At 42.6% G+C, this 25,077-nt stretch overlaps 1 protein-coding gene across 17 annotated transcripts in view; it reads left to right on the top strand.

The window, feature by feature from the left end:
- Positions 1-25,077, top strand: part of NRXN3 (neurexin 3) — a 1,430,678-nt gene that overhangs the window by 71,674 nt on the left and 1,333,927 nt on the right. For 16 of the 17 annotated variants that reach the window (XM_044437223.1, XM_044437237.1, XM_044437228.1 and 13 more), the window contains one exon: positions 16,114-17,279. In XM_044437223.1, the coding sequence (XP_044293158.1) occupies positions 16,571-17,279 (709 nt within the window). In that variant the 5' untranslated portion in view covers positions 16,114-16,570. Of the gene's footprint in view, positions 1-16,113; positions 17,280-25,077 lie in introns of those variants that run through there. The other variant, XM_044437240.1, reaches the window with a different exon arrangement.

Genomic DNA, 25,077 nt, shown 5'->3' on the forward strand with positions numbered 1-25,077 from the left:
TTTTATTCAATCCCATTTTTTGTTCTAAGGAAAGGAATACTCAGGCTAAGCAAGATTAACAAAATGAAGATGGGGAGCCCAGGCAAAGAGGGGACACAGATTTAGCATTTGATATGCATGAATATGGGGATGCGGTGGTGCAGTGGGTTAAACTGCTGAGCCGCTGGGCTGGTTGATTGAAAGGTTGACAGTTCGAATCTGCAGACGGGGTGAGCTCTCATTGCTCTGTCCCAGCTCCTGCCAACCTTGCAGTTCGAAAGTAGATAAAGTAGGTATGACTTTGGTGGGAAGGTAACAGCATTCACCTTGGTGTTTAGTCATGCTGGCCACATGACCACGGAAACTGTCTGCGGACAAATGCTGGCTCTCTCAGCTAGGAAACGGAGATAGGCACTGCCCCCAAGAGTCAGGCATGACTGGACTTTAATGTCATGGGGAAACCTTTACCTTTTTATCTTTACCTTTACGCATGGATATGAATGGGTATCCTTTTGATAGGATCTAGGTTTTGACATGGGTTGCTCGCTGAGCAGGAGAAACCTCCAGGAGCCTAACTTTTAACAGCAGCTTGATGTGCTTGAATCAGGAGGTACAGCATTTTATTATACTGAGGCAAATGTTACCTCTTCGTATCGTCTGCTTACTGCACTGCTGTTCAGCGCACAGGTTCTGTAGTTGACTGAAAGTTGACAGCTTTTTGTTCGGAGCTGAGTGGTGAGTTAAGGCCATCCAAAGTCCTCGTTTGATTTTTTTCTTCTTAGTAATTTAATATTCATGTATCCATGTTAATATGCTGTTTATATGATTAGTATGGTTTGTATTTTTTCAAATTATTGTGATCCATCCAGAAAGCTTCAGCTATTTGGTGGTATGGAAAGGAAAGGAAAGGAAAGTGCTAAGCAAAGTTTAGCTGTTTGATACCATCCATCATCCTCATCCTCATCCTGCAAAAGAGCTAAATATGCATCAGAGGATGCCTGATATCTCTCCATTGAAGAAAAATTTTGGTAGTAGTGTGTAACCTGTTTTAGTTTCTTTCTCATCAAGAAGCTCTTGTTTAAGCTTCTGAAGAAAAAAGACTCGCATAGTTTTCTGTTACATGGTTTGAAGAAAATAATTCAGTTTTGTATCTTGTTTTTCTAAAAAAAGCTCACCTCATTTTGTCAAGTTGCACTGAGAGGTCCCTAGGAGTATCGACTGGCTTTTTAAAATTTACTTATACTATATATTTTTCCAAACAATTAGTAGGAAAACCCAGATGAAAATCTATTTGAATGATTTGGTAAAATACCTGCATGTCAGCACAGCCATGAGCACCCTTTGCCCCATCTCCAGAGCAGTTTGTCATGTGGCCAGATGTCTGCAAAGATATTAACCCTACATAAAAATAGTTGCCAGTGGGTAATTATGGAAATTAGTTTTAAATTAGATAATGTTGCTCATGTACTTTGCTCTTTGCACAGTATGGATAACACATGGAGAGCTGTTCTGCAACAAAGGTGAGGTCTTCTTTGTCAGAGCTCTAAACCAGGTGGATCAGGCATACTGATGAATGAGAAATGTGTTCATATTTTTGAGCAGTATTTACTCACTAGACACTTCTGGATCTAACTTGGGTACAATCTGCTTGTACACTGGTACATTTCCAAGCTTTCTGTGTCATTTGTGGACTCAAGTAGAGCATTCAACAGCATGCACACATTTAAGAAATGTGCATTGAAATACGTACTTTTGAAACATGTGAACAAAAATATGCACAGATGTTGGTGTGAGAAGGCAAAAAAAAAAGAACAGGTCATAATCTGATACATATATGAATTGGAATGAATTTTCAAATGAATTCAGAGAACTTTGGCAAGCTTGAGTTTTGCTGATTTGTAAGCTTCCTAGACCTGGGCAATATGTCCACTGGTTTAGCACAGGCTGATGCAGGGAGTTTTCAAGTGTTTGTACTCTAACATCCAGTCATTATGTTCTTCCCCAACCTCTTGAAATGCTAAATTCACTCTTGTTCCTATGAGTAAGAAGTTTGAATAGAGCAAGTGGGGGGTGTTTCCAGCAATGGACTTCCTAAGTGCTCAGCTTTTTGCTTATTGCACTGGCTCCATGCTTTGCCTTTCATATTGTTCAGGATTTTAAATCCAGGAAGGGTGGGCATACAGCTGAGTACTGAGGCATAGATGTTTCTTGTGAATTGTTATCTCACTTGACCTCTTCCTGCAGATGGTTCATGATGGCCTGGTTGATTAGTGGAGATGAGTCTCCTGCTGTTTTACATAAATGAAAATAAGCTAAATGCATACTGAGTAGGGCTATTCATGCCATATGTGGCACATGGTGCTTACATGACCCTGGAAGCTTGAGGGAGAATGATACATCCCTCTTGTTAAAAGGTAGCCCATGCATTTATAAATCATTTAATGCATGAGCCTTCCCCAAACTTGTGTCCTTCATAGGTTTTGGATTCCACCTCTGAACAGCCCCAGCCAGCATGGCCAGTGGTCAGGAACGGTAGGAGCTATCATGTAAAACAATTGGAAAGAGCCCAGTTTGAGGAGCCTATCTTCAGTAATCCTGCAAGGGATTGCCCATCACTGGCTAAGCATAGCCCAAGGCAGTCTGCTGCATGGTTGAACAGCTCTTACTTTTAGGAAGTTTCTTCTCATCTTTAGCTGTAATCAACTTCCCTGCAATTTTCACTTGGTGGTTCTAGTCCTGTCCTATAGAGATACAGTGAAGAACTTTGCTACATTGTTGGTGACACCCATTTAGATGATATTTGAAGGCCACTAACATGTCTCTCTTTCCTCTTCTTCTCCAGAGTAAACATACCCAGGCTGAAACATCCTCCTTCAGGCTGAAACATTCTGGTTTCCAGACCTCTTGCATTCCTGGGTTTTTCCCTCTGGATTCACTCCAGCTTTAGTTGTTCATGTCCTTTCTCAAATGTGGTACCCAGAACTGGACACAGTACTGCATGTATAGGAAGCAGTACTAAGCAGTGTGGAACAGAGTGGAACTGTAGCCCTATTCATCAATCCCTTTTAAGTGGTCAAAAACTTGTCAGGGGGAAGAAGGAGGATGAGCACACATCTCTGCCCCTGGAAAATTGGGGTTCTACACTACACTGGAAACATCCATGGATATTAAAGGCCCTCTGTTTCAGATATTTGTCTGAGTCACAGCTAGAGTGATAAGGATAGGTATGGAAGGGGACAGTAGTAATGTGTTCATCCTTGCTTCTCCCATGACATGTTTACTTTGGGACCAGCTTGTCATCTGTAAACAATAACAGCCTCTGTGGGCTCCTTGAAGGAAGTGGCCAGAGTTCAAAGTGGACACGATCACTGTCTCATGAGAGGCTCTTCACAGAATCAGTGCAGCCTCACAGATTCCTTGTTCAGTCAATTCTTTCTGAGCAGGTGAGGAAAAGGTCATTTTCACCCCCTTCCCATTCCTCAGTCTGGTGGGCTGTATGAGGGAACCCTAAGGGCTCTATCCAGCTCATTGGCTGCAGGTCCTTCATGCCTTCATTAAAAGAACACTAATAGAGCTTCTTACATATCACAGTCAGGGTATTATGCTTCTTTTAATGCAGCTGAGGGCTGCATTAGCTTTTTAAAACAATCTGCCACATTACCGGCTCTTCTTCAGCTTGCTATCTGCTAAGACACCTGGATCTTTTTTCACTCTGAACTGCTGCTGAGCCAGGCCTCCTGCTATCAAAGGGTCCGGAACAAGGCACTTAACATGATGTTTAGGAGCACTGCTGCTTCTTACTCCCGCTTGAAAGATAATACTCTTTCTTCATGGAAGAGGTGGATGTTCATGGACAGTGGGCAGTATTCATTACATTACTAGGTAGGTTTTGGCACAGTTCTTGTCACAGGATCTTGAGAATGAAACCTCAAGAGACAGAGCAATGGGTAATCATTTTATGCAGAACTGTACTTGTTAAAGGGTTCTCCATATGCTCTGCTATCATGAATGCTATATCCTGGCAAGCCTCATCTTATCACATAACCATAAGGTTGGAGGGGAACATGAATATATCAACCCTTTGTAGATCAACTCACATAAGCCAAACAGCAATGTTCCAAAAGCAGAAAACAAGTGCACTGCAGTGGCATGCCCAGCTCTGAGAGCTTCAGGCATGTGCAAACCCTTTTAGACCTAGAGGAAAGCAAGCCAAAGAGCAGACTGGTGAGCCAGTTTAAGGAATTAAGGAATCTAGAAGGTAAGACTTAGGCAGAAAGGGTTTTGATAGATTGGTCTGATAAAGATCTTGTTGAAGTGCAAAACATTTATGTTATAGACTATAGAAAGTGGTGTGATTGGTTGCATTTGGGTCAGCTAAAATCACTGTACTCTATGAATGAGATGAAATAATTGGTCCCTGTTCTAGCCTCTGAGAATGGTGATATGTTGGATTATCATTCATTTACTAAATCTGCTGCATGGAGGTAAATCTTTCCACAATTTTTCTAAGTTCTATGTTTTGCAAGTCTTTGTGTTGCATACTGCTGGTGTTAAAGGTAGGCATGCTTGGGCACCTGACAAGAACTGACACCCCAGCAAGGGCTGAAAACTTAAAAGCATTTCAGCTAATGCAAAAGTAGCAATGACACTATAATTGAGAATTATGTGGTTTGAAATAGAAATGTACCGAAATTGCTTTGATTACAAAAAAAAGTGTCATTTCTCCAGCAAATTCCTATTTGACTTGGATGACTGTTGGAGTCCATGTGCCTCCTTTGCATCTTGAACAATGTTATGGCAACATTCCAGGAACCTCAGGATATATAATTTGATAATACAGAAGTAGTGCTATGGAAAGCTAACTTTCCCAATCTCCCTCACATATGGGTTGCTGCCCTGGCAGTATTTTAGGAGCCAGGGAAACTGGGAAGGCCAACAAGAAATTTTTAGCAAGATCTCATTGGAGTCATCACTATGTGTAATGTGCCACTGACACCAAAGAAGGAAGGGGACAGAAATCAGGGGTACATGAGAGGGTTGAGGGATTGCAGGGAATGGAGAGAGGCATTTGGATCTCAGTGTTTTTTAATGCCAACATAATCAGGAGCTATTTTTCACTTGTGTAAAAAGCTCAGTTTGCTGTCCAAATTATGAATTGAGCCAAGGGAAATTGAAGATGGCAGAATAAGTGTTCTACCAATTGGTCCCTACATCAATAGGCATGCACCTGAAATGTCCTTTCTAATAACGGTATGTTTCCATCAGACTATCCCCACAGACTGCCCCCTGCCCCCTGAAGAGCAGGGCTGGCACATGGAGAAAGCAGGCGAAGTCCTTGTATCAGGTGGCAGAGCTGGAGGAGGGGTGAATTGTGCTTCTCTCCTGCCCCACCTTGCCGTAGCTGGCTGGGCCTGCTGCTGCACCTGCACCTGCACAGGTACTCCAGAGGGTCCTGCTACAGGCTCTCCTTCCATGACATTTGCCATTGTGAGAGTGGCAGGAGGGGACTCTCAAGTAGCCTCATTCCCTTGGAGAGTTCTCTGGTCAGAAGAAGCCACTACACGGACCCATGAGAGCTCAGACAAATATTTTGTGAGGCCTGGGAAAGCTTCTGTGAGGCCCAGGAGGTCTTTTCTTCTGGCCACAGAGCTCTTCACAGGGCCAGTGCAGGATTGGTAGTGGCTGCAACAAAGGAAAGGAACCATGAGATCTTAGCCAGGGTGTAGGGCAGCATGAGGTGGATGTGCTGGCGGCCCTGGTATGTGTTTTCCTGTTGCAGGGGGCAAAAGAACCTGCACCTGGGTTGAGGAAGCCACAGTAAATTCAGTGTGAATTGGCTCAATTAGTAACTTAGTTCTTCAAGGCAAGTTATGCTTGGGTACTAGTTCTACAATCACATTTATCATAAAATAGAGTTTATCTGCGGTTGTAAAGCTGTGTAATAATAACTTGCATATGCAACATCAGCACGGGATACCTTGCTACTGGAGGTAGACAGGTAGGCTGCCTCCCACTTACTTTTTGTGATAGCTTTTGTTGCCATGTTAGTGGAGTCAGCATGTGCATCCTTTGGGCTACTGGGGCCACCTTGTCCATCGATGCCACTGTTCCAGGAAGGGATCCTCAGAGGGAGGCATCATGTGCAACATCTCCCTGGAGAGCACCTGTGCTGTTGCTTTGCTGTGATGTTGCAAATACAGTTTAAAGTAATTTTAGGTAGCAAATTAAGCTTACTTCAAGCAGTATTTGTTTTCTGGAGTCGCCTTGCTCGCAGACCCTCATTCTGCTGATGGACCCTTGAGAGTGAGGTACTGTGGGTGAGCACTCCGGAGAGCCTCCCTGGAGCCCGGTCAGCTGCTTTTCTAGGGCAGCAAATGTTGCAGGAAAAGTCATGATGGTGTTGCCCAGGGAGCAGGTGAGTGGATGGGCAGGCCATAGCAGTGGCTGATTGGGATTGCACAGACACTTTTGCAGGGGTGGTAATAGGACAATGATTAATGACACTGCAGGTGGCAGGTGAGACAGCATGATCCATTCGCTGAGTCATATGGGTTACTGCAACTCATGGTGTGGGTGGCCCAGTTAATAAGGATGTTGGTGAAAACAGGAAGTCTAATCCACCTATGCTAACACATTCTGTTCAGATTTTGTGGCATATGGGAATGCTTACTAAGTGTAGCAAATCCTGAATAATATTAGGGATGTTTTGCATGGCCAAGCAGACAAGGTTTTGGAGGCAGCAGGCACATTTTGATACGTGGAGCAACATCTTTAGTTACCTTTGCCATTTGTCCTCAGCAAGCAACATTATTTGTACATTCTTATATTTCTGTAGTATTTTTGAATTCCTGCTCCAATACAGTTTTGCTTACTCATCTCCTGTCTTTTTATATACATAATTTCCCTTCTGAACCATACTTAAAATATTTTAAAGGCAAGTTTTCATTCCATGAAAACTGGATTTTAACAATGCTAGATAAGGATCTGTCTCTGACTCTGTGGTTTTCTTTAATAGCTGTTGACAATTCTGGCTCCTTTAGCTAAGAAAGAGTATGGTTATGGACAATTTGGACTGGAGGTGATATGTTTGAAAGTGTTTGTGCTTGTACTCAGCAAATTGAAGGCCATTATCAGATCTTAATGTATATGGTATAACATACCTTGAAAGGATGATTTTCAACTGAATGCTAACTTTTGCTGTCAGATTTTCTAACGTGGCAATTTCAGAATAGTGAAATTAATAATTCAAGAACAGTTGATAATCAAGGTCATAACACATATAGTACTGTTTATCTAACATGCCACTGTTTAGCTATTTGGGCTCTTTCCATTGCCTAGGCTGGTGTTTTTGACTTGTTACATTTTTATTTTATTTTATTTACATATTTTATGGCTAGATGTTCTTCAGGCATTCTTTGAAGCATGATCTTATGTAGTGCTTTGGGTACTTTCTGTGCCTGTGAACAATGCTCATTAATATATATAAGTGCTGATTTAAATGATAATTTTATGCATGGATGTAGTGCCCTGGCCAGCCAGTACTGATTGTGATACTTGATTACTAGTGGCAGCATGAAGTCATTTTGTGGGGGCTCTTGTAAATTCTCAACCCTTATGTTTTTTACTGGGTGGGTAGTTTTTCTTCATCAAACTGATATGGGTAATGTAAATTTTTTGACAGATCTGTCAAATGCCCTGCCAAATTCATCTACTGCTACCAATTTTTACCTGGCTTGTACTCAGAAGTTAAGCTCTTAAACTGAAGCTGGTCATGGAAACATCTGACAGTCCTGTTTAAAAAATAAATACTATGGACTCGTGTTCAGCTACTACAATGATTGTCCTTTCATGGATGGATGGGTGAAACTTTTAAAGCTGTACATTGAGGTCCAGACTACCTTTTCTGTGTCTGCATACTGGCATCCTGTTTCTGTAAAGAATTAAAACTGTATGGTGCAGGTCTCTTAGAATCATTTTATTCTCTTTCTGTTTCCCTTCTTTGTTGCATCAGTTGACAATTAGATATTTCTTTTCAAAAGGGTCAGTTGGGATTAATTCATTGTGTTGAATTAATTGTGTAGGTTTTTCAAAGATTTTCAAAAATATTGTCAACATCAGTTGACAATCAGATTTTTCTTTTCAAAAGAGTCAGTTGGGATTAATTCATTGTGTTGAATTAATTGTGTCGGTTTTTCAAAGATCCTGCCAAATGTACATCCAGCGTCCTGTGCATTATTTTTCCATAAGACTTGTAAATGGGCTATATAACCTGTCAAATGTTGTATGAATTTTCCCACAAAGTTCACCATCTTTTAATGGTGTCATCTTTAACACAGGTTGCACAGTGCTGGCATCTGTTGATACACCATTTTGGGTAATGTTTTATCTAACTGAGGAATATCTTGAAATATAGTTTCCCGCCTCGTCCACTTTAGGATTGGAAGATTCAGCATCTTGGATTGTATACAGTACTTCCAGAGGTACTGAGGGGCCTCCTACTTTGACTGGTGCCCTCCATGAGTACTGAGTGACTGGTGGGGGGGGGGGCATTCCTTTCCACACTTTCATTAGATGTGGGATGAAGACTGGCAGAAGAGGGCTCATATTTTGCTTGAACTCCCTGACCCCACATTGTTAATAATAAGCACTTTCTTCATGTAGGCTCCTCTGCCTTTTTAAGGGTGCCAAATGCACAACTTCCTCCTTCAGTCTTAAAAATAAAATTTAAAAATCGAGGAATTGTTGTAGGGATTTGAATGATAGACTGCTTGAAGAGAAGCAGTGGACAGTTTGCCTTGCTCTGAGATACATCTTGGTATTGTGCTCCAATACTGGTGCTCTGTGGGCTGTCAACCAGACATTCCAATTCAGTATTTCTGTCTTGTCTTCTTTCTCAATGTGACCTGTTGCCTCCTTATTAAATCCTACAACTTCATCTGAATCTTTCCCAAGATTCTACAGCATTATCCTGAAAGTTACAATTCTTTAGGGGCCTTCAGATGCAGATGAAGTAAGATTGTGCAGAACTGCACAATTTTAACAATCCATTGATTTAGGGCAACAATAAGAACTTGTCAGAGCTGAAGAGAAGTCACCTGTATTCATTCCTATCAGAGATGATAGCAGTGAATCACTGCAATCACCTTAGGCTCCGCAGAGAATAGTGCATCTTTTTGTCAGAAAGCAGGGTTTTTTATATCCCCTGGTAGCTGGGGATTGTGCAGACAATTGGCAGCACCAACCATCTTCATCCACTTAAGCACCTGGGTAGGGTAGGAAGGAGTAGGTAGATGCAGTTTGTGCTGTATGGCTTTTACCATACATGTATAGATGATCACTTTTAAAATTCGCTAGTCCGTTGCATTGAGGTACTCCAATTATTTCCACTCTTAAACATTCAGAATTAATCTCATTACATAGGAACATATAAAGAGTCCTGCTGGACCAGACATGTCTGTCTCCTTCAGTATTCTGTTGTCACAGCAGTCAGCCCATGGCTTGAGGGATGCCCACAAGCAGAGTGTGAGAGCAAAGCACCTTCCAAGTACTGTTCTGCACAGGCAACCTGCATGAAATTGGAGGCGATATGCAGACACCATAACCTTTGATAGCCTTATCCCGCATGCATTTGTCCAGTGCGGGTTTAAAGGTCTCCAAGCTGGTGGCTATCATGACATCTTGTGATATCACCTGAAGAATAAATTGAAAATACTCATTTTGCTTAAGGAAGCCAGAAACAAGTAATTGTCACAAGTCTAAAGAGTCCTAAAAGCTAAAACTGTGTCTTCCAAATGTTGTAGGACCTGCTCATCTACCCTAGGCCTTCCCTATAAGCCCTGGATAGTTTCAGCTGGAGGCAAGATCTTCTGAAAATGCTGACTACCCTTTTTTGATTAACCATAGCATGAATGTCTTTCACTCACTTTTAATATTGATTTATGTGTGACATAATTGCTAAGGAGCCCAAAGTAGCTCCTTCCTCTCCAGGGCATCCTCACATAGGTTAGGCTGAGAGGCAATGAGTAGGCCAAAGTCACCCAGTGAGCTTCATGGCTGTGAGTGCACATGACCCCTGGATCCCCTATTACGGGAGGGCTCTTGGGTGATGTATTAATGTTGAACGGAGGACTGTGTAGGAACTTTTTTAGGGTGAAATATGTTGTTTTTTCTTCTTAATTTTCAGAATCTTAAATGATGCTGTGAGATTCAATGCTTCAGTTTTGCTTTGGGCTGCAGAGAAGAGTGTTTATACAGGGTTGTGCCCAATAGAATCAGTTCAGTGCAGGATAACAAGAACAGTAGCCTGATTGGCAGGGGTGACATATGAGGGGAGATTGAGGGAACTGGCTCTTTTCAGCCTGGAGAAGTGGAGAATCTGAGGGGATGTTTTAGCGACTTATAGGTATGTGAGGGGGTGTCATGTGGAGGAGGGCTGTGACCTGTTTTTCCCTGCAGTGTAGGCAGGATGCGTTCCAGTGGGACAAACTCAAGGAACCAGACTTCAGGTTGGATGCCAGGAAGTATTTCCTTACAGTTAGGACCCCTAGGTGATGGAATGGGCTTCCAAGGGAGTTGGTTGAGGTCTCATCAGTGAGGGTGTTCCAGGAAAGATTGGACAATCACATGTTGGGGATTACATGAGCAGAACCGGCTGGAACCGGGGGTCAGGCTAGATAGTCCAGGAGGCCCCTTCTTACTCACTTTGTTTCTGTGTTTTTATATTAGTCTAATCAAAGTTCCATTCATTTCATTCAGTCTTCCCTAAGGACTAACTTTGATATTTGAATTACCCTTATCACACTGAGAGAAGAAAAGTAACTTCTTTTAAAAGTTGTTATCAGCAACTTCCTTGACTGAGAGGGTTTGCAACAACAACAACAACACCAGTAACAACAACAATTTAAGACAAACTGAGAGTTAAAACCAATGTTACTTTGAATCCATATCTGGCAGCTACATTTCCTTTATTTTACTCTACAGTATGTACAGGGGATGATCTGGATCCAAAGGCCCCCACCCCACCCCAGTGTGTGTGTGTGTGTGTGGGGGGGGGGCGCTTTTAAGATTGGGACTGGGATCCTGATGCCTACTTTAGAGTAAAGATGTATTTCCCAGATAGGGATTTTAAGTAATGTCTTTTGGTCCTGAGTTATAGCATCATGGCAAATTCTAAGGAGTGGCTGGGAGCATATTGCTGGCTAATTTACAATTTATTAAATTCTATTCCCATCTCATCAATAATTCCAGGCCTGGGCCCCTTCTCTGCTCTCTGTTATCTTCATCTCTCCCTTTTCTACATAAATCACAAGCTGTTTTTAGTGTGACCACTGGGGAGCCAAGAGGAAGAAAGGTAAACAGAGAAGATGTTCTACTGTAACTTTGCAAGGCCCAAGAGGGAATAAAGGTTTCTCAGTGCCTCCGGCTTTCTCCCTTCTATCCGTCAGAACCAAGCTGTTAACAATTAAAAGGAATTATCTTCCCTCTGGTTTTGACTTGATTGCATTTGTGTTTATAGCAGTTTAGCTAACAAGCTCCAGGCAGGCTGCTGCAGGAAATATCTTACGCTGGGAACTGAACGCTCGCTCCATCTATTGCTTTTAGGTTCTCTTGTCTCTGATTTTAATTTTTCTTTTCATCTGGCTTCTTTTAAGTTAAGGCCGCCATGTGGCAGGCAGAGAGATTGATGTCTTCCATTTGGATCTAGTTTACCATCCACAACAATATCCATATGCCCCAGAGCAATCGCACTTCAGCAGTTAAGCTTTAGCGGCAGAGGGGAAAGGCATTGTCATCTCTGGCCTGGCCTGCTGAGAATGACAGACGAAGTACTGACAAATAACAACTGAAATTTTGGAAATGTTATTAGAATTTGAGAGTCTGCCCCCAGTTGTTTTTAGTATGATTATGTATCTTTTGATGAAAGGAACAGCTCATGTAGGCTGCCCATCATGAATGGCTCGTGTAGTCTGCAGTGTATATAAAGGCAGTACATTTTAGATTCATACAATTTTCTGCTACACTCAAGACCTACTAGAGTTACCTTTGGTCTTGTGGAGACCCACTGAGTGGGAACCCCAGCTTGGTCACCCTACTCTCTGTCATTTTCTGCCCTGGCTTCACCTATTTAAAAATGTTTTAAATAAATAAATAAATATCCAAGGTTGGAAGGGTATGTAGAACATACTTTGGATGTAGAAGGCCACTGCAGAGACCCCGAGTAGTTTATAGGATACAGTAGTCCAAACTGAAATATTAAATTCATGGCTTGAGCAGGTATATGGCAGTTCCTACATGATCTCTGGCCCTTTTCTAGGTTTTAGAAATAAAAAGCTGGCAGTGCTGTGGGTGAATGTCCTGTCTTGACTAATAGCCAGCTAGTATTAATTGCTATTTTGTTTTGGTTGGTTTTGGTTTAGATTTCACAGTTTTAGATACCTTCTTTCTTCACCTTGAAGAAAGATGATCTGGCCACTGACTCCATAGCTGCCTCTAAAAAGCATCTGGAAACATCAAATGATGCATAATGTGGTAGACAGATTATTAATTAGTGCTGACAGCTGTGAACAGACTAGGGCAAATGACATGTGGAACGTGTAGTTTGGTTGCATGATTCTGTTAAAAGAATATGAATATGACTAAAGTAACAGCTGCAGTTGGATCTTGTCAGAGATAGGGCCATGGCAAGGGGAGGGCGAACACCTTTCTGCTGTGTTTCTGCCCTGCTGGGTGGAAGAAGCTGCCTAACACTGTATATAACCTTCCCTCCTTTCCCCACCTGTGGAGGTAAGCATGGGGGTGGATTCCCATGCCTGCTCCAAGGTGCATCCTACAGAATGACTGCAGACTGATGTTTATAGCCTCAGACCAACTATCTGTGGGCAAATTCAAGGGCACCAACTCCCCCAGGGTACATCTCCTCACTGCAAAATTTCAGTGGCAGCAGCATCAATGGGCAGCAAAGCACTACCAAGGATTTAGAGCTAAGTTGGGCCTTCTTACTCCATCACTGTGGCAAATTGCTGATTGCTCTGCTGCCTCTGCAGTAGACTTGGGGGGAAGCAGGGGCCACAATTAAGGCCAGGGAAGGTGATTGGCAGTCCCCATGAACAACATGTGGCCCACCCCTACTGCTCAGCATCAGGCTCATGCAACACCTAGCAGTGTGCTCACCGGTGCCTTGGATATAAGCTGAGCTTGACTGGGGCAAAACATGCTTGGTTGATGTCTGCAGCCTCAACACTAGCTTTCCTCTTCTCTGTGGAGAAAGCACCATTGTTTTTTGACATCTAAGGTCAGGTATGGGCGATTGTAGCAGCTTACGCATTGAAATAATCCACTAAAAATAATACACGCTGTGGGTTTCCAGAATAAGTGTCAGGCTTGCCTGCTGTCCCCAACTGTGCATGTTTTCTCCAGTTTGAACTGTGTGATTCCTTTTCCACCTGTTCTTCCACTATCTATGGCAAAACTTTCCATTTTGTCATAAATGTGTGCAGGCCCCATTAATTGTGGAAAGATGCACAGACATGAGGCTCAGTGCTGAACTCTGCAATGCAAAGAAATAAAAAATGAAAAATCCACATGCTGCAGCAGGTTGACTTGGGAACAGCAAACGGGGTGCTTCAATTCATGCGGCCTTACTGCGTGAACAGTGCAATAATACAGCAGAACTAGGGTTTGCAGTATGTGGTGCTGGCAACATTTTATTAGAAAAGATGGCAGCATTATTCTTCCTCCCCCCTCCCCTCCCTCCCTGCCCCGCCTCACACTACCTTGTTCCCTCTGAGTTTAGTTTAGCAGTAGAGATGGGATTTTTTCCCCAGCCTCATTACATTATTCCTGGTTGCAATCTGAAGTGTTTTGGGGTGGCTTGGTCTTGAATGGGCAATTAGGACCTATTAACTTTCCTGGTGGAAATTAAAAGTGCTATAACTTGTTTGTTGATATAGATCAACACAGCTGCCTGAATTTTTGGGCTTTCCCTGGGGGTATCATTTCAGGGAAAATTTTCCATTATACCACTGTATATGAACGCTTACTGCCATGATGCTGCTTTAGATGTGGAAGCCTGAAAAAAATGGGGGCATCCCTCCCCAACTTTCCAAAAATCCCTGGGGAAAGAAAAAGTCTCCAATTTTCTTGTTTCTCCCCAGGCTTTCATATCTCTAGCATGCTTCTTTTACTTACTATTATAACTTACATTGAAAATAAAATGTTGGGACCTTTGCTTCCTTTGCCTTCAGTCTGACTGTGCTGTCCTGAGAAATCATGTCCTTTGTACTTAGTGTTTTTGCTTGGGGGTAGAGTTAGCTGGCAGCATCTAGTATTGTATGCTTGATGGGATAGACCAAGACACTGGGTTACACTAGGAATGGATCCATTATGGTGCATATTGCTGAGAACGGAAAGATCTTGTGTTCCCTAAGAAAGTTCACATGAACTTCAGCCTGGGCAGAGCTGAAGTAGAGATCTTGCTTCCTTGACATTCAGTGGCTATACCAAAGATCTTAAAAGATCAGCAGCAAAACCCCTAAAGTATATAAAAAAGTTTATGTGTATTAAAGACCTATCTTTTGATTTCAGATCCTGATTTATTATTTACTTTCAGAAACAGAACTATTCACCAGGGCATGCCTTATTCATGCCTTATTGGCCCATAATTTGTTCCATTTCAATGTCTGACACTACATTCTGTTTCCTGTTAACATGTTGTTAAATAATCGTATACTGTCTGCATTTATGCTACGTATATTATGTTCACTTTCTAAAAAATATATGTGAATAACTATAAAAATACTTCACAAATAAAACATTTTAAAAAGGAAGCCTGTGTAATATGTATACCATCCAGTGGGTTGCAAAATAGCCCCTTTTTATCCTTTACCTTCCTTGGGACACCAGCATCTTAAGTATGTCCTTAAAAGTTAGGGATTAATCCTAGTTTTGCCAAATTGTATCTTGTCCAATCATCTCCCATTTCAAAAGAAATTTTAACAGAGCAAGTTTATAAATGCTTTTTCACCGGCAGAGAACTGCATCTCTGCAATGTCTTGTAGTTTTGCTCCAGTATGTATCAGATTAATGATTAGCTTAATGATTAGAAGTAGCATAGAGGTCTTTTGATGGACACAGTAGAAGGGCTTTATGGAACTTCTGGAGCTCTTTTGGATGTTCTGTGCTCGAAATTTACAAGATGCACATTTAGTACCTGTCCTTCTCTATGATTTTGGAGGTCAATGCACAACTAGTTATTGTAACAGGCCTTGGGAAATGACCGTTCAATGAACTTGCATATTGCAGGGCTGTAAACCTTGCATGAACCTTATTTGTGCTTTTCCTAGAGAAGGCCAACTTGGATTCAGTCATCCATGCTGGTTACTTCCAGACTGGATCATTGTACTGCATTCTGTGTGGCTCTGCCTGTGAAGACAGTCTGGTCCAGAATGTAGCTGTCTGATTTTTAATCCTGTCTCACATATGAAAACATGTGTTAGCTTGTGTTAGCTCCACTGGTTTCCTGTTTGCTACCAACATAAGTTCAAAATGCTGTTAGTGGTCTTAAAAGTCATAAATCAGCCTCTCCAATGTATTACCTTCTCAGTATGTTGGAGTACACTCTCCATTGTCACCAGCGAGTGTGGCCTTACCTCCCTCTTTTCCCATATAATTTCTTTGGGAATGAAGATCAATGTCAGAGGCCTTGCTCTTGGCACCATCTTGGTGTGTAACTGGAGACATGGCTTTTTTGTCATGTTGCTACATCTCGAATGCTTTCACAGTAGAAAATCCTACGTTCATTTTGACAGGTTTTTGGTGTGTAACACCTTGTTCTATCACTGCCGGTTTTTAAAGTGTATGTCACTTCTTTTTGCTTCTAGTTAGTATTTTGTTCTTTGGTTTTGCATATAAATACTGGTAGGATAATGTTTCCTGTATTTTTAATTAACACATTATATAGCTCTAGCTTTATCTTATATTCTGCTCTGGGTACTTTCTAGTGTAAGTGTGGGATATAACTGTAATATTATTATTTTATTCTAGTCACTGTGTTAAAATTCTAGGATGACAAGGTCAATAGATTAGAGATGACTAGAATTAATGCTTTCCCTTTGCTTTCTCCCACTGTCTCTTTAGGGCCTGATTGTCAAGAACTGAGGAATTAGGGACTGGGTCGTCCTCCCTACACAATGCAGATTGACTTCGATTTTTCTGTCCGTGGAGTTGCACGTTCGAAGAGCTGGTTACTAGTCATGCTTTTCAGCCGTCACCATTGCTTCTAAGGAGCTGCAGGTTGGAGATGGGCTATTGACTCTGCTCCTGCCCTTCACTGGAACCTGTGCAGGTTCAAGGACAGCGCTGGAAATCTGCCCCTGAAGACTTCTCATTCCATCCTCTTCCACTTAGGATAAAGGCCTCTGGATCCTCAAGGATAGCTGAGATCTTTCCTTACCAGGGAGAATCTGCCATTCCAGCCAAGTATTTCCTCTCCTGTGGAATTTCACGGTCATAGTGCCTATTATCACAGCTGCCCACACTAGTGCAAGTGGCTTTAATTTTTCCTCTCCCAAGTTAAAAAAAGCATCCTTTGAAAATGGGCTTTACCCTCCACTCTGCTTCTTTCATCCTGAAGGTGAGCTTATTGCTGGGCTCCTTGTTCAGCCTCTGTCTTGGACTAGAGTTTATGGGCCTCCCCAATCAGTGGGCCCGTTACCTTCGCTGGGATGCAAGTACAAGGAGCGACCTCAGCTTGCAGTTGAAGACGAATGTCTCGGCAGGGCTGCTTCTTTACTTTGATGATGGCGGTGTCTGTGACTTCCTTTGTTTGTCCTTGGTGGATGGGCGGATTCAACTCCGGTTCAGTGTGGACTGTGCTGAGGCCACAGTTGTTACGGATAAGCAGGTCAACGACAGCAACCTCCACTTCTTGATGGTTAGTCGCAACCATCTCCGGACAGTCCTTGTGCTGGATGGTGAAGCCAAGCCTGGAGAGGTGCGCCCACAGCGCCAGTACATGAATATTGTTAGTGACCTCTTTGTGGGTGGGGTCCCGTTGGACATCCGCCCTGCAGCTTTAACCCTTGACAGTGTCCTGAGTGAGCCACCATTTAAAGGATTTATCTTGGACTTGAAATATGGCAATTCTGAACCCCAGCTCCTGGGCCACCAAGGGGTCCGCCTGGACATGGAAGGGCTATGTACAGAGAACCCTTGTGAGAATGGGGGAACTTGCTTCCTTCTGGATGGTGAGCCACAGTGTGATTGCTCAGCCACTGGATATGTTGGGAAACTCTGTTCTGAAGGTAAGAGCACATTCATTCTTCCCCAGGGTTTTTCTGCATCACATGCCATTTTAATCAGCATTGCCCACGTTCCTTTTCCTCAGTTTTAGTATTTCAGAAGATTTAATTTTCTGCAGAATAACAACAGGAATATTGTTTGATAGCCAACCACATCAGGCCAGAAATCAGAACAGTGTAGGACCTGCCAATGTACAAATGAGTCTGACTTCTCCGTTTTTGATTCATAGCTTGATTGCTCCACACATGCATGGCTTGATTATAGATCTTTATTCTTTAGTGTTGGCAAAGTGTAGGATTCATACCCTGCCACCCTCTGATGTGCAACCACTGTCTGCCTTTCTTGAAATAATGAAAATAAGAGCAGTGAGTTAGTTAATGAAAGGCATGTATTATTTTCCTCCTCCATTCGAGATTGCAATAATAGCTGGGGCAGAGTTCCTAAACTATTTGACCCCTTTGTATGGCCAAGAAAGAAAGAACAGGGTAAGTATATAGGGTACGTGAGGCCTGGGTGAAATTCTGCTACATGCCATGTTACGTATGTCACATTTGGCATTTGGTTGTGCCCTTGCTGATTGATCTAGCCAGGATGAGGATGACAAAATGAACATATTTTCCTGGGGTGTTTGAGAGAGATGGAATGAACCCCCTTCTTGGATTGCTTCTTCATATGCAGTAGAACTACTGGGCTGAAATTTGGTATTTAGAGGCACATCAATGTTGTACTCAGTTTTCTGTGACTTTCTTTTTCCTATTCAGCCTTCCACAGCTATGCAGGACTCAGAGGAGGTATGGGGGGAGGAAACGTCTTTTTTATTTGTGCTATGACATCTAACACGAGGCAGGTTTATATGATACACTCAGAACATACAACACTTGTTTATTTATGAAACAAATTATCAGGAAAAGGATTTAATTATCCATGCTATTTGCCTGTTTGCGTTTGATATTTGAGTTGTTTGTGTAGAACTGTTTTCTTTCTTTCCATCAACCTTCAACTCCTCCTCTGCATACTTTCCAATGAAGTTTGAGTCCAAGGTTTATAGTATCTAACCTTGCTATGCACTTTGGCTTTGTCACACACTGTGCAAGAAGCCCGGAGAAGCCCCCTAAAATAAATCAATGCAAATGCCGCAAAAGATACCTGGAAAGAGAGAGAGGGGAAAGAAAACATGTTTGAATTTCTTATGTACTTGTGCATTATATTATTGTCTGCTAAAATCATTCCATTTTTTTCTAGCTGTATAACAACTAGGATCGGAATCACTTTGGTAACCTTTTCGTAACTTACTTGTGCACTTTCTCTGTCTCCTTCTACTCACTAAATATGACACTGCTGGAATGCATAATTTGCCTTTGCTTTTCATATATCAATAAATAATTTTATTTCTGATTTCCCTGCCTTTAAGATGGTTTTGTTTTTCAACAGGACACTAAAATTCTCCACACCCCATTCCTCTTCTTGGATCATTAATGAATTTTGCACCATTTTCCATATTTTGGATTTCCGTGTTGTTTGCCATTGGTCACTGGCTTTTGCTGGGAGCTGATGGGACTCGATCAATAGCTCCTGTTTTAATAGCTAAATGCAGTGTGTACTCTTGATTTTTTTAAATAATGAGTTCTCTCAACAGAGTTCAGGCCATTACTTGGCTATTGATTGATACCTATGTCTGCAGATGGCGAAACCACAACAAGCTCATTTATTCTGCGGACAGGGGAGAGATATATAAATAAATACTTAGCTGACCCCGATGATACTGAAGTTCCATTTACAGTATTCCAGATTCATTAAAGCAAACAGCAGTTCCAGTTAGTGAACCTCATTGCACAGTGAACTCTTCTACAGAAATACTTGGAGAAATTCCGCCAAGTTCCTCACATGTGCACAAATTTTGAAGATCTGTCCTTGCTTAAAATAAGCAATAACAACAACTCCAAGTACAGTAATTAGGATAACACAACTGTGCACCGTTGTGATCAGGTTTGTGATCCTGCCAGGTGCGGCTTCAGGTTTTGGAGGGTCCTCTGCAAGATTCTTCCTGTTGTGCCTCTCAAAAGCAGAGCTCTCTTCCTGTCCGTCTCACCCTGTCTGCTGCCCAAAGGGTAATGGAGAGCAGCAAGTGATGGCAGTTTGCTCCCATCACCATCTTCCCATAAGGGTAAAAGGGGGAAAGTCAGTGGCAAGAGTAGTCAGGAAGAGTAGCTGCAACCTGGACATTACAACTGGGCCAGTGGGGAACAGACTTCACTGCCAGCCAGATGAATGGATGAGGGAACAAGGACTGAGGGTCCTGGAGTGCTGAAGTCTCAGGAGCTGTCTGAGGGCATCACTCCTGCACCCTGCCCATGGAAGTGCAGTGTGCGTGCAGATTAGATATGCAAGTTTGGGTGTTATTTTCAAACCTGTGGGAAATTCCACAGGACCAGCCCCTTGTATATGAAGGAAGTCTCATTTCCATCTTCAGCTCCAGCTGCAAAGCTATCATCACATCAAAGTCTTGTAAAGCAAGAAAGGTCTCTTTAAGGGAGAAGGCTTATTCACTCTGGCTTATTCCACATCTGCTGGTTGGTGGAGCACCAATTAATCTGGCTTTCAGTCCCACATATAACTCTGTGGTGATACTTGCTTCCATTCAACATGTCTACGACCTGACTGGGGGCTTGTTTGACAATGCTTTAGAAACTTCCCCTCTGCTAGGTCCCCGGGGGGTTCCAGCTCAGCTTTGCCCCTTTTTCATCAATGGCCTGCTGCCTGAAACAGATCAGTGATAGTTGTGGCATGAAAGCTGATCCAGGTCGGAAATAGACATCTTTATAATTTTCTGGGGTCACTTTGACGCCGATAGCCGCTCTGGTTCTTAGGAGGATCTCATAGAAGACCAGAGTAATTTGAAATAATGTTTCCATAATGACTTAAGAAAATAAAAGAAAAGAAAAAAGAAAAGAAAAGAACCAGTTAACTGGTACACAAATACACTGTATTTGATCATTCTTGTGCCATGGAGTTGCTCCTATCAGGCATGCTGGAATTAAGTTCCATCATGTGAAGGCAATTCATTGTCTTGCTTAATAGTGAGGAAGACATTTATGTCAAGCAGTTCCCTGATCCTCTTCTACTGGGTGTTTTTTCAGATATTCTACAGTAGCAAACTCATAAATTGTGACTCCCTAGTGGGATGTATATGAAGGCGTTAGTTTACAAACATGCACACACACATGCACGTGTGCATACACACACACACACACACACACACACACACGGGCATAATATATGAATTGGCCCTTAGCATGCCTGTGCCTTTGTCATACGTAAAACGTATTGTCAGAACTAAAATGTCCCAGAGGATAATTCTAGTTCAACCCCAAATCTTCCCATTGCTTTATTGGGACAGCCACATGCCTGCAATTTAAATTTGAACAGGGGAAGTTCCCCAGCGCCTTCTGCCAGGTAGATTTGGGGAAGAGAGGTTTCCAGTTTGCAGAGCTTAGAGACATGCTTACGTGGAGAACGGCTGCCCTTCCCCAGGCTTTCTTTGGGTTTTGTAGGTGGAGTGGAAGGGCAGTTCTACTGAGCAGCAGAGCCACCAAAGCAACCTCACTGCCATCTTCATGAAGCAACATCTCTGAGTCTTTCTTGCCTCCCGCAGGGGCTGTTTCTAAACGTAGCCTGAATAGGGGCTTGATTGCACCTCTTTCCTTGATTACACAGCAAGGTTTCCTGGGGATGCGGCCTCCCAAATGACAGTGGAGGTTGTCACTCTGTAATTATCACACTTTTAACCTCAAAGTGAACAGATTTTTCAGCTCACTCCCTCCCCACCCCAACTCGAAAAAAAGAAAGAAAAGAAAAGGCAGGCTGCTGTAGGGCTTAGCTTCCACCTGACCCTTCAGCATGGCCATGGCTTCCAGTTCCAGATGGGATTGATGGCAGCTGCTTGACACTACTTTCCAGGCATACCGTGCCCTGTTGCTACCTCCCCTCCATTTCATGACACTAATAACCATTCTGGCACTTTTCCAGGAGCCTGATGGTTTCTCTTAATTTGCATACATTTTGTAATCAAAAAACAAATGAGCATGGCCATAATATTTGCTTCTACTTGCCTCTTCCTTGATGAGTGAATATAAATTGCTTGTTGCTAGAATTTACCAGTGGTAAACAGCCACCTTAGATTTCTGCTTCTTGCTCTGTTGTAACAGGGTGAATGCAGACTCGTGCCGATCATGATAAGTTTCCTCTTGTGACTTTGATCTGAACAGCTTGGACTCAATTTCCCAGTGGGAGACTGCACTTAAGGAAATCGTTAGTTACTAAGGTCCAAGCAACAAATGGAAAGAAGTTGAGATCGGAAAGTGCAATACCTGAGCAGCCTTATTTTGATCCATGGTGCTTCTTTTTGTATATCAGTTTGGGGTGATGCAGAAAACTATATTTTTAGCTTTGCTCCCCATCCCATTGGCAGTATCTTTTTGGCATTACGCATGGGAAAATGAGATAGTGGATGCTTATCTGATCGAACCAACTCCCAGTTCCACGCATGGCTTGCGAATGAGAAATGGGCTGTGCCTTTGGAGTTCTAAGATGACTGTTTCAGTATGGTAATCCCTCCTCCTCTTCCAAGTGACAATATTGCCTGTGTGATGTCATGCTAAACCAGGAGTAGGCAACATGGGATCTGCTGACTGAATGTAGCCTTTCCCATCAAATACTGCATGACCCTCCCACCCCCAAAAAGCAAGTTTTAAAAGAATGTTTTTAGGGGGGAATGATATCCATAGGTGCTAAGCAGCACAGAAAGGATAAAATTTGGCTTGCAATTAAGCTAAGTTTGACCACTTTAGTTGTTCTTAGCAGCTATAGATATCATTTACGTGCATATATTCTGGTTGCCCTGTAACCCATGAAGGGCATGTGGGGGCACCAAATAAATCTGGGTATCCTGAAGTTGTTAACCTCTGCACCATGGAATAAATAAAAATGAGACAACACTGGACCAGGGGTTGGTTTCCTCCTCCTTTAATGTGACCAGGAGGAGGAGTTTGGAAGTGTGTGCTTCTGTGTTGCATTTACTACAGCTTGTTGTGTTCTCACAACCTGACAAACTGTGGTTAGTCTTAACTTTTGTTAATTTGTAACAAACTAGCTTCAAAGCATGTGTTATGAAGCTGGCTTATTCAGACATACTATTGTTAATGTTAACCACTGTTTAGGCTTCAGATCACATGTTAAACTGTAGATAATGGAAATCAGATGCAGACTTTCTGTACTCTTCCTTATAGCCATGCTAGAGGGTCAGAAAGGGGAGCGTGAGCCTGATGGCTTACTGTGACATATTAATGGACCAATGGAAGTGGAGTGGCGAAAGACTACAGAACAGTTGCATGAACTGTTACATTCATTTTATTTTTCATCCATTTTTCACAGAACAAATTTATTTTGCACATTTTGAGGCTGTTTTCCAATCATGTCTTAATTTGATGGTGATCCAGATGGTCACCAGAGAAACAGGATGAACTAATTAATGGCTGCAAAGTGCTTGCAGGCTGCACAGTGCAGTGTAAGCACAGTTTGTTGTCATTAATAATAGCTGTAAATATCTTAAGGAGATGTGCAGCCTTTCAGTCTGGACCTATGTTGTTCTAATTTATGACTGCCAGATAGCACCCTCTCCAACAAAAATAATGTATTGTTTGCACTGGACACTCTGCATGCTGTAGTTGTTGAAGTTGTTAAAATGTTTGAGGATCCCAGCTTCTTGAATGGGAAAGAAGTCTATTCCTCAGAATTTTGACTTTACCAGGCTTTATATGCATGATAGATTTGGAGCATTTTTGTAAAGTTTAACCAGATAGAGCTTTTTACACTTGATCTGGTCAGGGTTTTAGGCATTGGCATCCATGGAAGTAATGGTGGGCTTCGGCCAATCAGTCTGTGGTGTTCTTGCCACATGGGCAAAAGAAGACGCTATATTAATTTCACTGGGAAAGATGGTGGGCATGGCGCTTTCCCTTGTGCTGTTGTATGTTGGAAAACATAGCCTAGACTGTGCAAGAGGGTGTAAGTTGCAGAGACGGAGCTAATGCTTCATCTGAATTCCTGACATTGATCTTACTCCCTGCTTACCCTCTGGGTGCAAGCTGTGAGAATTGGTGGAGAATGTAGCTTCCAAATTCCTGGAGGGGAAGTTAAAATGGAATTACAGGGAAATCTGGTGAGCAATTGAAACTTCACAATTTATAGCACAGCAAGGATCTCATGGAAGAGAAGGCGGAGGAAAGCACAAAGGACAACTCTTGAAGCAACTAAGAGAAGACCTGCACGTTTCCTATGCTCCAGCTACGCAGGGTCCAGGGAGAAGGTGACTATGCATTCCGTGATATTGCCGGATGCTTATCTGTTCTGACCCTGTTCGTTATTTTAGTGCTCTTTCTTGCCTTTTGATTCTGGAATTCTTTTTTGGTCATGACTGATTACCTTACATGGGAAAAGCAATGGGATTTTCAGTTCCGTTGCTGTCTAGTGACAGCAACGTTGGTCTTGAGTGGAATTGTACTCTGCTCCCACAGTCCTTCATTGCAGTCATATTCACACCAACCTGAAAGGGGCTCATGGGAAGGAATTTTCTGAAACATCAGATGGAGAAATGGTGGGCAGGAAATAGGCCTTTGATGGAAGGAGATGGATTGAAATGAGGAAAACCAAATGGAGGTGTACTGTTGAGTGTGTGAACTTTCTTTGAATGCTGTGGAGTTTGTCTCTGAAATGCAATATTAAAAAGGATCTTGAGACAACCTGTGTTTTAAAAGCATGTCTTACTGTAAACTGCTCACAGTGAAAACGTAGCAGAATAGGATATGAAACATTATTAGCAACACCACAGCTTTTAAAGGACATTTTAACATGTTTTAAGTCATCCAGTAACTATTGTTAATCCAGGTGTTGCCAGACCCCTATAAGCAAAATGATGGGAAGACTAAATGGTGGCCCCACTGCCCCTTTCACCACAAGATGCTTATGTGAGAGCAGGGCTGGGAGTTTACTGGATTTCCAAAGAAAAGAGTTTGCATTTTCCAAACACCCCCAATGCTGTGTCACTGGGAAAGCGACTTGTTCTTTCCACAGCTTGTACTTCAGATGTGACAGTACCCTGATGGTCGCACGGGTTGGCAGTCTGGAAACAAACAAAGTGGATAGTCAGGGCTGGAAAGCAGATGCACAATAAAATTGGTAAACTGAGAGAAGTAGTTTGAGAACATCTCAGATTGAGATGCTGTAAAGCAGGGTCTGCACAAGGTAGATTTCCGGGTGTCTTGGGATACATCTGCTGACAACATTGACCATTGGCTGTGCTTGCATGAGCTTTTGGGAGTCAGAGACCAAAACATCTGGAAATCTTCTACCTCGGCTTTAAAGGGCCAGCTGGAAGTCATCCAGTTCCATTGAACTCACAGTTGCAGTACCTCTCCTTGGCCACCTGCTGTGGTGGCGCTGCAGAGCTGTGGAGAACAGCCTTACTTAACCAGGTGCCCCCTGCCTGTTTTGAGCTTCGGCACTCAAACGTACCAGTCAGCATCACCAGTGGTTAGGAATGCTTGGAGTTGTAGTCTAAAATCTCTGGCTGGGGAAGTCTACTCTGGCAAACTATCACAGTGGTGCAGAAACGATAAAGTATGTGGAACAGTAACTGAGATAAGTTCATCCTCTTTCTGTCCCTCCCACCAATATATAATGCTGGAGCCTGGGATCATCCAATGAAACTGATTTTTCAGAACGTTTGGAACAGGCAAAAGGAAG

The sequence above is a fragment of the Varanus komodoensis genome, unplaced genomic scaffold, assembly GCF_004798865.1.
Source record: "Varanus komodoensis strain SLA01 unplaced genomic scaffold, ASM479886v1 scaffold3, whole genome shotgun sequence".
Classification (NCBI taxonomy): Eukaryota; Metazoa; Chordata; class Lepidosauria; order Squamata; family Varanidae; genus Varanus; species Varanus komodoensis.